This window comes from Zeus faber (genome assembly GCF_960531495.2).
Source record: "Zeus faber genome assembly, chromosome: 6".
NCBI lineage: Eukaryota > Metazoa > Chordata > Actinopteri > Zeiformes > Zeidae > Zeus > Zeus faber.
In genome coordinates, this window is record NC_137201.1 from 27,195,508 (window position 1) to 27,209,564 (window position 14,057).

Genomic DNA, 14,057 nt, shown 5'->3' on the forward strand with positions numbered 1-14,057 from the left:
GGCAAAGGAAGAGGAGCGCGTACATAACGCTAATACATTCAGTGGCTGTTTCCTATAATGTCAGCCAGCCAGCTGAATAAATATGGGATAAATATCAAATATGGGATTTTTATTTTTTAGCAAAATAATTTTAGGGATTACCGCTTTAAACGTCCATTATATTAGGCCTACTTCGCCTAATCAATGGAGCAAAAGACTAAAATGTTGACATGACCTCTCATAACTTTTAAATAAATTTTGGATCGTACCACTCACCTGTTAACTGACCTGCGTCCCAGTCCGAATCCAGTACACGGCCAAAAATAACAAAAACAAGAATGAACCCATCAGGGGTGGTTTACAGAAAATAGCTGCATGAGGGGTTACCTGCCTATTATCTTTGTGAGGGTTATGTCATTAAAAAGCTATGGGAAACGCACAGATAAGATCAGAACATTTTATTGTTGAAAATTCCAATTAAACTTTTTAACCGCTTCAAAAATATGCACCTGGATAATGTAGGCCTTATAACAACAGTGAAGGAAGAACCTAAGTGACGTTTGTAAGAATTGAGTTGAACTGATCCGTAGACTAACCCAAAATGAAGTTGGTGTTTCTTCCTCTTATTATGTCCAAATCATGTCACGCTTCATTATAGTTTATACATCATAAGAGCTGCAGAATTATTCAATACACACGCGGTCGCGTCCAAACAAAAGCAGCATGGTGTTGAGAATGGAGCTATTTTGGTTGAAAAACGTGGATGTGTGTAAAAAAAATAAAATAATAAAAAACAAAATAATAATAATAATAATAATAATAATAATAATAATAATAATAATAATAATAATAAGATCGCACTGAAATAAAAACGTGTTAAATCTCACCCGATAAATTCAAACGTTTCCAAAAAATCCCAAACGAGAAGGCGCGTCTTTGGTTGTCCTGTGTTCTGCCGCCACCTAGCGGCCGCGGATCCACACTATAGTCCGAGGTGACGTCGGCAGTATGCGTCATACACTCTAATAAACAATAAACTCTTGGTTTTGGGGGCAAAAAACAACATATATAATACTGTGAGGTCACAGATTTTATATATATATATATATATATATATATATATATATATATATATATTTATATATATAAAAAGGGAGGGGGATACCCTTGCACCCTTGTATTATCACATATCTCTGTAAAATCATATTTGATTGATATTAGAGTGTTTTAAGAGCTGTTTATTCATGTGAATATTATAGTAGTATTGTAATATATATATATATAAAACAAAATATATATTGTTCTCACGGGGTTATAAAAATACAATTGTTACAGGTTTTTTTCAAAAGCTTCATTTTAAAAGAAATAATAAATAATAATAGTAATAATAATAATTTATTTTCTTTTAAACGCCCTTTCTTTTATTTAGTTTCGTTGAGTTTTATTTAGTTTCGTTGAGTTTTATTTAGTTTCGTTGAGTTTTATTTAGTTTCGTTGAGTTTTATTTAGTTTCGTTGATTTCATGTTTTACCTTTTATTTGTGGGGTTTATCACCGACTTCGGGGTTCCATTGCTTTTCCTGGCAGCAGCAGCGGCGGCTGCAGCGTCATCATCATCATCATCATCATCATCATCATCATCATCCAGGAAGGAAAAGCAATCGATCCGGAGCGAGTCTACCCGGAGGAGAAGCGTCCATTCGAGCGGCAGACATGGTACGTGTGGACGGACGTTTGACGCCTTTATTAATCGCGACGCTCCGTGCGCTTCGCGCTCTCTCGTCGCCGCTGCGATTTGCTCGTTTCCGTGGAGCAAATCGCCGCGGGAGCAGCGCGGCGCTCGCCGAAACGCGCGGCTAAACTAGCTAGCTAAGCTCGGACTGTGAGTAAGCAGAACAGCCAGTCGATGCCGGTTGTGCCAAGCGCAGCTCGCACCGCCGGGCTCGGCCTTTGCTTCACGCCGGCTCAGTTCACTCAAACACCCGCTATACGGGGCTTCTCCTGTGCCCCCTCGCCACGGCCTTGTAACGCACATTAATTCGAAATTAGCACGTTGCCGCTAGCTAGGTAGCTCGTGCTAAGCTCGACAGCGCCAGCTGGCTAATGTGGGTTAGCTCCGTAAGGCTCCATGTTTTCAGTTTCGTTCTCATCCGTCCGACTTCCCTCGCTCAGTTTAGGTTGTTGTTTTTTTTTTTAGATGAATATGCGTCAACCATTTACCTTCACATGTACGCAGTCAGGCCTACTACAATTATTGGAAAACCTTGACATTATTATATATCTCCAAAGCGTTCGATTTTAGTTTTATTGTACATTGCAATTTCTTTTTTTTTTTTTTTTTTATTGTTGTCGCCTATTGTTGTGACGTTTGCTGCTGTAGCGCCGCATGATCCTGGGCACCTGGCAGTAGTGCTTGGTTTCCATGGTCAGTGGCTGCAAATGAAGCTCTCAGCTTTATCATTTATTAAGGAGAAACATGACTCCTGGTCTAGAGAAGCCCAGGGTGCACGGAAAGATCCATGTGCACCTGTAGAGCCAACAAGGTTTTCTAGGGGTTTGTTTGTTTTCTGACCTCGAGAGACCATGCAAGACAACTACGTGAGCCCAGCTACGACGCGTTGGAATATCTCAAAATGTTCTTAGTGTTCTTGTCTAAACGTGGTTTGTTTTGTTGTTGTTGTTTTTTTTAGTTTCGCAACCAGTACGACAATGACGTGACAGTATGGAGTCCACAGGTGAGGGGCAACGTGTCTGGTGTGAGACGCCGTCTGTGGCTGTTTATCATGGAGTGCGGTTGATTTTAAACGAGCTTCATTTTCCAGGGCCGCATACACCAGATCGAGTACGCCATGGAGGCTGTGAAGCAAGGCTCCGCGACCGTGGGACTCAAATCCAAAAGCCTCGCGGTCCTCGTTGCGCTGAAGGTAAAAGAGTAAAAGAAAGTTATCTTTTATGAGTGACGTTCCTGCTCCGTCCCGTGAATTTCCTAAACCTGCAAAGCACTTTGTCGTGAAAGCTGCTGATAGTGAGACGTTATTGCACCAGAAGAACAAAACATTTCGAGCACTTTAAGCACATATAATATTGAAACAAAAGCCATATTCAGCTTTTGTTTAAATATTAATAATGTGAAGTGCTCGAAATGGTTCATTCTTCTGGTGCAAAAACATCTCAGTAACGTCTCACTATTTGGGGGGCTGTGTTGTCATTACTACTTGTTTTTTTTAAATCTATTTTATCCTGATACTTTCACATTCTCTGTGGGCTCAATACATCTTTTTAGGAACGTTTCTTTCTATTCCTTGATCACTTTAATTGTCAGATAATACTTAGTTCTTTAACTACTTTGAATCAGTTTTACAAGTAAGCAATCCTCTAATTATATCTTTTACAAATTGCCAAACGTGCGCTATATGGTACCGTGGCTGTTCATTGCAGCCTTATTAGTTTAATTATCTAATGTGCATAGCCGTGTGCCGCTTCACCCATGTTTGGCCGTGTCGTCTGTCTGCAGAGAGCGCAGTCTGAGCTGGCCGCCCACCAGAAGAAGATCCTCCATGTTGACAGCCATGTGGGGATCTCCATTGCCGGACTGACTGCTGACGCCCGACTGCTCTGGTAGGTCGCACCTCGCCAAACTGCTGCCAGGAGGCTTTGGAAACAACTAGGGCTGGGAGATGAATTGATAATAACACTTATTCCCTTTCAGTAGTGTTGTGTAGTCGTCATACTGTGAGGGGCGTTTTATTTCTCGCAGTATGAGGTCTGAAATACTAGAGGTACATTTATTTCAAACATGAGTTTTGATCTGATGTCATGCGTTGGATTACAGCTCACTGAATCCAGCTGCAGTTGGACACAATTACATTTTGAGTTAATGCGCATGTTCTAGAATAGAAGACATGACACATTCTCATTATTTCCCAGCCCTTGTAGCTACAGCATCTCAGCGCTTCTTGTATTAATGTACTGACGTCGTTCTCAATCTTTCCCCCGTCTCCCCCCCCCCCCCTTCCTCTCAGTAACTTCATGCGTCAGGAGTGCTTGGACTCCAGATTCGTCTTCGACAGGCCACTCCCCACATCGCGCCTCGTCACTCTCGTCGGCAGCAGTATCCTCACAAATTGCGGGAAAAAAATTGTCTTTTGTATTTGCGAAATGTTTTTGTCTTTATTGAACCGGCAAAACAGGCACATGACGTGGCGCAAGGTGAGCTATCTGGGAGCCATTGTTTTCCAGGGAGCGACGGTGGGAAGTTGATACCAGGCACATATGCCATGCAGCAGTTTTGTGCTCTGGCAGCATGTCCATGCTGCCTCTCCAGATGATTAAATGTGACTTTTGGCCTTCACCTATTGCAAATTACTTCTTACTTTGTGAAACTCTGATTGGCTTGTTGGGTACAGTGGGAAGCAACTAAACCAAAAAGGTGGAAAGTAATTATGCCCTGTCTGCCTACCTCGCAGCGTTTAAGAACAAGATTCCACATTTTAACACAATCCTTAACCCAACGTGTAGAAACCCAAATCCCAACACAGAGGTACGGGAGAAGGCCTTATGGTGTTGGACTCCTCATTGCTGGCTATGATGTGAGTTTACTTTTTTATTTAGTTATTTTTTTTAATAACTCCTATATGTTTGAATATCATTAAAAACGTTACTGTGAAAATCCTTTGAGCGAGTTAAGTTCATTAATCAAGACTCCTTTTTGATGTCCATTTACTCAGCTGTACATTGTGCGCTCCACAGGACATGGGACCTCACATCTTCCAGACCTGCCCCTCGGCCAACTACTTTGACTGCAAAGCCATGTCCATCGGAGCCCGTTCACAGTCCGCACGCACTTACCTGGAGAGACACATGGACAAATTCATGGACTGTGAGATTCAAATTCTAATGCAAAACCATTTCAGTTGCATAAAACATTGGTGCTGTCCTCTACTACAATTTGGTTTATTGCAGTTGTGACTTTCCATTGATTTTTATTTTTTTTGTTTGTGCTTGGATTTTTCTCCATAATGCTCGTTCATATGTAGTAATAATAATAAAATAATAACCTTTATTTGTATAGCTCGTTAAAAGGCCATCAGAAAGTGACGATAAAAGCAAAGCAAAATGCATTTACAAAGTCGAGTAAGAAATTAATTAAGGTGATGAAATACATTTAAAACGGGGTAATAAAGCTTTCCTCGGCCAATTATTTTCTTATTTCAATGAAGACTTGGGTTTTACCGTCATGACACCCGAAATGCCCAAAATAAAATAAACCCACGTGCCTAGCGTATGTAGATCGAGAAGATGAATGGCGGTGTAGTAATGGTGTGCTCTCTCTCTCTCTCCACTGGCAGGTAATCTCAATGACCTGGTGCAGCATGGCCTCCGCGCTCTGAGGGAAACCCTCCCCGCCGAGCAGGACCTCACCACCAAGGCACGCTCCGCTTACACCGCGCGTCAAGACGGGCGCACACACTGACACGTCCGTCTTGACATAAAATGAAACCGCAAACCTGTTCTTCTCCGTTACTAGTTTCTCCAAAACTGCTGGGGTGAAAATAAAAGAACCAGACGAATATGAATTCCCGAACTTGATGGGAACCGTTTTGTTTAGGCGTCGGTTGGCCCAGTGTTTGAAGCCCCCGCCAATCACATTGTCCTTTTTCTGAGGGCTGTTGTTCATATTTCAGAATGTCTCCATCGGGATCGTTGGAAAGGACATGGAGTTCGTCATCTACGATGACGATGACGTCGCTCCCTTCCTGGAGGGACTGGAAGAGAGACCGCAGAGAAGGGTAACTCAAGCACTGCGTGTTTGTCCCTCACACCTTTTTTTTTTCATGTCCAAGACCAAGACGACACCGATCCTGTGTGTGTCAAGGATGACATGCTACATCCTGGATAGGTCCAAAAAAAAACATCGCCTCGTTTTAACTCGCATTCTTGTACAGACATGTTATACGTACCACAACATTTCAGACGTAGGGAGGATCTCGTGACCCCTGAGTCTCAAAATCAAATTACTTTTGTTGTTGTTTTCCCCCTCAGGTCGCCCCGGCAGCGGATGAGCCTGCCGCACCAGGCGCTCCCGACGAGCCGATGGAGCATTGAGGCCGCCCCCGTCAAGTCGAGCAGTCGTGTACTTCCTGTAAGCAGCGGGACAGACGCACTCAAAGTCCACCCTGACACCCTTGCCGAAATGCGCGGCATCAGTTTAAAATGGGAAAGATCTCTCACCGTGCCACTCGCTTTACTGTTCATCCCGTTGTGTTGATTTTGTATGGCTAGAATGTACCATTCTACAATAAATAAAAACCTTTTTTTTGAATTGCTAATCCTTTATTATGGGTTATTTAAGTAATAGCTCAAACAATGTACTTTATTTTATCGAGAGGGTGAATAAATAAATAGGCAACAAATAAGATGCATTAAATGAGTTCTCTAAAAAAAAAGTAAGTGCACGACAGGTATTTTTTTCTCAATGTTGCACAAGACCAAATAATCACAAACAGGATTTATCAAGTAATGCAATAGGTCACATCCCTTCAAACCTTTAGATAGTGTAATATGACTATATAGTTAAACGTTAGTAATTTGTTTTTGACCAATACCAATTGGTCCAATGCGTTAACATCGGGAGATGGACGCCTGTAAAACGCTTCTAAATAGTCATTCAGCTTAAATTTTAAAACTTGGAACATGATCAGTTTATTTCAAAATAAATTGTCTCGTTGAGATCAAATATGCCAAATCAACTTTAAAAGCTATGCAACTACATAATTTTTCATCTCTTGAATGATTAGGGTACCTTAATCCACATGCATATTGGCATCGGAGGATCGAACCATGCTCTATAATAAACCCAGTAAGCTACAAATTAAATGCATTTCCTATGTAATACATTTCTCTAGCCATTTCACAGGGTCTTTACCACCCCTCACAAGTGAATGTAGAACTTTATAGTATATACTTTGCAGGTTTAGGGTAATGGAAGTACTCGATCTTGTCGACACGTATTAACTCACACACACAACAATCTCCCAATTAAATTACCTAAAGGAAACAATCTCATTTGTGCCCTGATCTGGCATCGCTGCCGTAAAGATAGTCCCTGATCGAGGAAGCATCGACGAATGAATGAATGAATGAATGAATGAATGGATCTCACTAATCTCAAGCCAGAGCTACTAAGCAATGGGACAAACATTTTTACATCTGCTGTGGAAGTGCCATAGACATGGGAACAGCTCAGTGAAACAAAAGTTATGTAAGTTTTAAAGTATGCACCTTTGTGAGGTAATATTTTTTTAATAGGATTAGTGTGTGCCAGTGAGAATGACGAACCTGATAAAGGTGATGGAGGCCCCTGGGAACCAGACCTACTTAGCTTAAGCTAAGAGAGCTATGAGGGTAACCTTGTTGTAAGCTCCTCGAATGACATCTTTCACACAGATATTTTTAATAGAACCGTTTTAAAGAGACTCCTCAGAAGCGAGGCTCACAACGCGCTTCAGTTTGTGGCTGTCATCCACGTGCTGGGGTCAGTGGGAATCCTTTTTCCCTTTTCTCTTTTTGTTCCTCCTTCTGACCTGGGCGGGGGCAGCTGCTGTCTCCGCCGGGCAGTGGAGGTCCTCCATCTTCTCTTCCATCATGGAGGTCATTTGCAGCGTGAGCTCCAGCTCTTTCAGAACCCCGGCCAGGTCCTCCGCGGGGACGCCCAGGTCCACCCTGGTCCCTCGCCCCTCGGGTTCAGCGGGGCCCTTTACGTCTTTTGCCCCCGAGTCGCCCTCGTCCTTCAACGGCCGCTCCTCCGTTGTTCCGGGAGCAGCTTCTATATCTTCATCTCTGCTCGGCTCTGGTGGGTCCTCGGCTTCCCCCGAACCCACGACCTCCTCGGATCTGTCGTCCCCCAGCTCAGATTCACCATCAGTCTTCTGGGCCTCTGGCTCTGGCTGCGGGCCGCTGTGGTGGAAGGGGCAGTCGGCATGCTCCCAGTGCTGGTGAGGCTCCTTAGGATAATCTGTTTAAACAACAGCAAAGGGAGGAAGTTCATCGGTGGTTCATCTAGTGTAACGGGATGTGGGTTACGGGGATAAAGCTCCCACTCGCTTCTCAAATCCAAACTGAGAGGCTGACAATTACATGGTTATGATGGAAAACTTTTAGGATTGTGCATTAAGGCAGCCGTGCTCGGGTCATTGAGTGATTTTTTTTTTTTTTTTTTTTTTATAACAAAGAATACGTTCAGTAAATTTGATATCTAAAAGGGGGGTGTTGCCATGTTTGACAACTGGTTGTGGAAAATGTTTAATATATCAAGCATATTATCATATTGTGATTCTTTATCTGGGAAGAAACACCAGAAATAGCCTGAAAAAGCGCTGGTTTTGGAAGGGTAGTTCAGGGTGATGTAATGTTCCACAACACTTTCCCGCCTGACACTATTTTGCAGACACTTGAGGATTCTGATTGGTCTGCTGAACACAAACAACCCACAATTAATTATTTTTTTTCCCAGAATGATAAGATGTCTTGCCAGTCTAGTAAAGCGGAACCAGCCTACAACAGACAAACCGTTGTCTCTGCATTTTTCCGGACTAATGGGGGATGACACAAAATTCTAATTAAATCGTTATTCATGCGTTATTTTCTGTCTTCGTGAGTGTTCAGAACTCTCCCAAACCCTGGGAATTACACGAGGATATGTCTGACGCTACTGCATGGCTGTGAGCTACGCAGCGTTCCATCAGGATCACGGAGCCGTCCGATTTACAATGGACACAAAGAACAAAGAGTCGCTTTTGTTTTTTGTAGTCAATGTGAGAAATGACAAACAGTTTAATAATTGAGACAACAACAAGAATAATTGACTCGTCTGTTGGTCTACCTTCCCAGTTGGGGGTGCGCGCTGGTTTTTCGGGAGCCATGTCCTCCACCAGGCGTCCCTCCTGCATCACCCTGGTGATCTCCCTCAGCTGGAGCAGAAGGTTCTCCTCCTGGTCGGCGCTCACCCCCTTCAGCCTGGAAGACAAGTCGACCGTTACTTGCATCGTCCTGCATCGCAGAGTCGGAGGCGGCGGCTCCCCAAAACCCAAACGGGAAAACAACTCAACCAGTTTAGAACTATCAGGGCCGTTCAACTATCAGGCGGCAAATTAAACTTCTAACATGTCATGTAGGCGTGGCCACATGTGACTCTTTGGACGTGTACATAGCTCCTCTTTCGTCAGATTGTCTCTCTTTTTATTTCCTGTGTTTCCATGTTTAAAATGCGAGAGGAGGAAAAACCTCTAAATTAAGCAGCGACTACTAAACAATAAATACACTTCAGGGAATGAGTCTCCCAGGCTGATGCGCCTTCCAGGACCTTTCGGGACTTTGGTCGGCGTTCGACACAATACTCTCCATCACCAGCTCCGTCTCTCTCAGCTTCTCCTGCAGCTGAGTCAGTTCAAAGTCAGCTAAGAAAGAAAGAAGGAAAAGAAAGAACAAATGAATGAATGAAAGAATAAAAAGATCAACATGTAACAGGAAAAAAACATTTGTTTCTGGTGGCGTTTCTTTTCTGACGACCACGTCAAAACATTGAATAATGGCAATTTTCCAATTTATTTTCCCACATTAACGTAAGAACAGTTTAGACATCTACGCAACGGTGCTTTTCATTCGATCCAAGCTCTACCCTTAAGGGGGCCGTTTTTCCCAACTCAAGTTTCACCTCGGGGCTCAGGAGGAATTATGACCGTCAGCCCCCTACACCACTCCAACACAAAGCCGCTTCCTCCGTTCTCAGCACAGTCAGAGAGCGAGTGTGATTTCCCACCGGAAGCGACACTCACTGATCTTCCTCTTTATGTTCTCTGATCGCACAGAGGAGAATCTGCTCTCCGTCGGCTTGCTGCTCCCCTTCGACGTGATCTGAAAGAGGACAATAGCGTTATCAGCCGGAAACCGCTTGTCGTTCCGCCGATCCGCCGATGAAGCTCCGCCTGTCTTTCACCTTGAAGAGAATGTAGAGGATGTACAGCAGGATCCCAAAACCGTAGATTGGGATGATCTGTCCAGCCAGGTTGGTCTTGCCGCCGGCGCCTGCCCCCGTGCCCGCCCCCTTGGCCCTGGCTATGGCCTCTGGGTTGTGGGCCTTGGAGAAGTGGGAGCCCGCCGCCCTCTGGCCCTGCCCGTCCGGGGCCATGTGACGGTTGACCATGGGTGGGAAGCGGCCCGGACCTGTTTGGGAACGGAGACAGGTGAGAGGGGGAGGGACACCGCGCCATACCCAACTCGGAACGCGGAAAATCCAACTTCCCACTTGGCAAAGTTGCCTTTCCATACGATTTCCGCTTGAGAACACGTCTAAACTTCGATCCAAACTAGATTTAGCTCCTGGGCAGATGCTTGTAGAGTTCCTGAGCCTGCAAAACAAACATACATTTACTGGAATTGACTATGGTTTCCAAAACAGAAGTAATGCAACACATTCAGTTCGAAAGTGGCGACCAACGACCGGGACTTCCACTGAAGCGCAGAGAGGTCAGTGGGCGTCATATGTTCAATAGTGAGGGCTCCCCCTTCAGGGAGGAAAGTGTCATTGCAACGAAGAGCCGAGAACGACGAGCTGCTGCCGTGGCTATGATTGGAAAAACATCTTAAGATATTAAAAAATATATAGCGATAAAACATTAAAACACTACACGCGCACACACACACACACACACACACACAAAGAAACTAAAATAAATCCCGCTCCAAAGCCGCACGCCAGCCACCTGGATGCGGCGCGGAGACGCACCTTCGGGGCGCTCGGCGTCCTTCCTGCCCCGGGGTAACAGCATCTTCGGCAGCAGCAGCGCCACGCAGAGCACCAGGCAGGTCGCGAGCGTCACCTTCTGAAACGTGGACATCGACATTCTGCACGCGCAACCGGCCGCTCGCGACGGGTGTCGGTGCGACGACGGGGTGTCGCGCGCGAGTCACACGCCACGGAACGTCGCCGGGGAGAAGACGACGCGGCGACGCGGCGACGACGCGACGCTGCGACGCGGCGACGACGCGGCGACGACGCGGCGAGCGTCCTCCGTCCCCGCACTTCCGGGTCCGCCGATTGTGACGTGGGCGTAGGCGACAAGGAGCGCAGCCGCTGTACCTCCCGTGCTCCGCCGCTGGGGGGCGCTGAGGATTCGCCATAGATTCGGTAGAGAATGGCGTGTGCGTGTGCGTGTGCGTGTGCGCGTGTGTGTGTGTGTGTGTGTGTGCGTGCGTGTGCGTGTGCGTGTGCGTGTGTGTGTGTGTGTGTGGAGGGAATTCACAGACCCCCCTACTTCTTAAAAGTACATAAAACGGACACATAAATACAATAGTACAAGTAACACATTGATTGCCCTGATATTACAGAGCCTATGATACGGGACTACCCAATCTGATTGGTTGAATGGATTGGCCCTTATATATATATATATATATAATTTTTTTTTTCAACTTAAGTAACAGGACTGTGTTAGAAATGTTAAGTAAGAAGTAACATTTAAAAGTACAGATATTTGCGTTGAGATGTAGTGGAGTTAAAGTCAGAATAGTCTCCGAACTGAATATGAATATCCTTAAGTAAGTACAGACACTGTACTCGAAAAGTGTGTGCGCGCGCGTGTTCGTGTGTGTGCGTGTGTTTGTGTGTTCGTGTGTGTGTGTGTGTGTGTGTGTTCGTGTGTGTGTGTGTTCCACCAACACCATTAACTCTCCTGCAAAGGTTCCAAGGTACACGTAAATATCCCAGTGCGGGTTTGAAATCCAAGTTTACTCCAAGCGGCGTTCCAGGTCCAAAAATATGTCGCTCCATGCCCCGCACAATGATGCTTATGTTGAAGGTAAGAGGCACTTTGCAATTACTTCTACTTCAGCCTATTCTTCAAGAACCGTTGGCCGACGTCCTAATTACAATGAAACGCAAGGAATGTTAACAAGCAGACATTTTAATGATGTCCTCCCCCCTGCCTATCACTTGTAATCCAACTGATTTATTCTAACGTGACTCGGTGCAGGGATGTAAATAACGAGCACACTATTTGAAATGTATATCTAGTTTATTAAATCAGGAGCGGAGGTGGAGGGGGAGAAAAGGGCAAAGAGGAAAACAACGGTTAACAGTGGAGTTGAAAGTTCCCGCAGTCGTGGGGCCCGGGAGGACGGGGCCGCGCCGTCCGGGGGCCTACTTTGGACCCCGAACGCTCGGGGGGGCTGAAATGAGCGCCCGGGTCAGGTTTGACCAGGGCGCTTACGGTGGGGGGTCCCGAGTCCTTCGCTTTTACGGCCGGTCCAACGCCACGTTACCCAGAGTCAAGGGTCCAGACGCGGAGCCCTGGGGCAAGTTTGGCGTCAGAACGTGGTCGCCCGCGTCCCCCCCGTCGACGCTTGGTATGGCTCTTGGTGGTGCGACGCGAGAGGGGGACGCGCCCCCCCCCCCCAGAAACGACGCTCTTGTGCGGGCCAGGTTTTTTGGGGTTTTTTTTTGGGGGGGGGCGCGTCCTCCCCTCAGCACGAGAACGTTAACGCCGCTTAAAAGGAAAAGCGCGTCACGGTCGGTTTGGTTCACCCCCCCCTGCTGAGTGACGTGGCTGGTGCTGTGATGACGTCCTCAATTCCAATAATGTGGCGCCTTGTGAAAAATAGTATGGGATATTTATCTATTATTATTATTATTATTATTATTTACAAGAATGAGTCACTCAATCTGGAAGGTTCTGTTCTAGCCTAACTTCTTGAACGGGTATAAAGGCAAACCTCCAGCAAAAAAACAAAACAAAACAAAACAAATTTAAAAAAAAAACGACCCATTTGTCTGCACCCCGACCTTTGGTGAACGCAACGATTATTCCATGTCGGAGAGGATGCCCCCGCTCCCGCCCCCGCTCCGTCACTCGCCGGAAGGGAGGCTTCACGGCGCCCCGGCGGAGGCTCCAAAACACGGGTGTCGGGTTCCTTGAGAAGGTGTTCCGTCATCAGGCCGCCAGTCCGTCCAAAGCTGTCACTGACCCCCCCCCCCCAAAAAAAAACAAAACAAAAAAAACAAAAAAAAAAAAAAAAAGTTGACCTCTGTCACTGCGACGGCATTTCACGCTGCTGCCGGAGGAGGAAACCAGTCTCCCCCCGACCCCCCCAAAAAAAAGAACCTGCGGGGAGAGAGCAGAGTTTTTAGGGTTTTTTATTTTCAGTTCAGGTTTTTATTCACCTTCTACGCGGCCGCCGACGCCGATCTCGCCGACAAGCGCGTCTCCGGCCCCCGCCAGGAGGGATTCATTAGCGGAATGACCCCGTTCGCCAGGCGGAGGCCCTGCGTGCTCTGGGGACCCCGGCGGCGTCAGCATGACACCGCGCGGTCGAAATCCAAAGCCGCCGAGGGAAGAAGACACCCGATTGCTTGTTTTGTGTGGTTGTTGTTGTCGTTGTTGTTGTTTTTTTTAGTGAACATCTGTTTTTCAGCCTCGGGCACTTTTTCTTTATTTGTATTGTGTGTTATGTGTGTTGGTCAGTGGTGGAAGAAGTATTCAGAGATTTTAGTGAAGCTAAAGTACAAATATACACACACACGCACAATGACTTCAGTATGTAGACGTAGAAGTAATAGCTCTTAAATGTACTTAAAGTATTAAAAGTAATGGTACTTGTAATGAAGGGCTATAAAGTGGCATAAACCTTTAAACATGGGGGAGTAAAAGTGGGAAGTCTTTGCAACTGAGCATACTTCGGGAAGAGCAGATACTTGAAAATGGTGTCAGCTCATCATATATCTCCAATGTGTTCACGGCGTCTTATCATCACGCCCGTTGAGCAATGCTTTATTATAACTGTGACGCAGGCATTTCATGTGAAACAGTTAAAGAAAAAACTTCACTCCACTTTAGATCCGCTTCAAACCGCTTTGGCTCAACATGTTTTACAAAGCGTACAGGTTAAGGTAAAACTGACCAAAGCGACATCATAGAGCAACGGCTCCATGTGCAGTACACACACATCCGTTCCATACGTATATGCGACGACAAAGCAAAGTGTGCTTCACCGATGGGCCGTCGGGCTAGTATTTATTTCGACGTC

The 14,057-nt window shown here is 45.8% G+C and overlaps 2 protein-coding genes across 2 annotated transcripts; one reads left to right on the forward strand and one right to left on the reverse strand.

Moving 5' to 3' along the window:
- Positions 1–1,634: 1,634 nt before the first annotated feature.
- Positions 1,635–6,307, forward strand: psma1 (proteasome 20S subunit alpha 1). The gene is made up of 10 exons (XM_080001747.1): positions 1,635–1,694; positions 2,669–2,713; positions 2,801–2,902; positions 3,493–3,596; positions 4,001–4,089; positions 4,497–4,567; positions 4,728–4,857; positions 5,327–5,406; positions 5,663–5,767; positions 6,021–6,307. The coding sequence occupies exons 1-10, from the start codon at positions 1,692–1,694 to the stop codon at positions 6,081–6,083; spliced, it is 792 nt and encodes a 263-aa protein (XP_079857873.1). The 5' UTR covers positions 1,635–1,691; the 3' UTR covers positions 6,084–6,307.
- On the reverse strand, positions 6,299–11,002 carry ric3b (RIC3 acetylcholine receptor chaperone b). The gene is made up of 6 exons (XM_080001746.1): positions 10,762–11,002; positions 9,973–10,199; positions 9,812–9,890; positions 9,340–9,433; positions 8,860–8,993; positions 6,299–7,992 (listed from the first exon to the last, which is right to left on the reverse strand). Exons 1-6 carry the CDS (start codon positions 10,877–10,879, stop codon positions 7,514–7,516), a joined length of 1,131 nt encoding a protein of 376 aa, XP_079857872.1. The 5' UTR covers positions 10,880–11,002; the 3' UTR covers positions 6,299–7,513.
- Between the last annotated feature and the right edge of the window lie 3,055 nt (positions 11,003–14,057).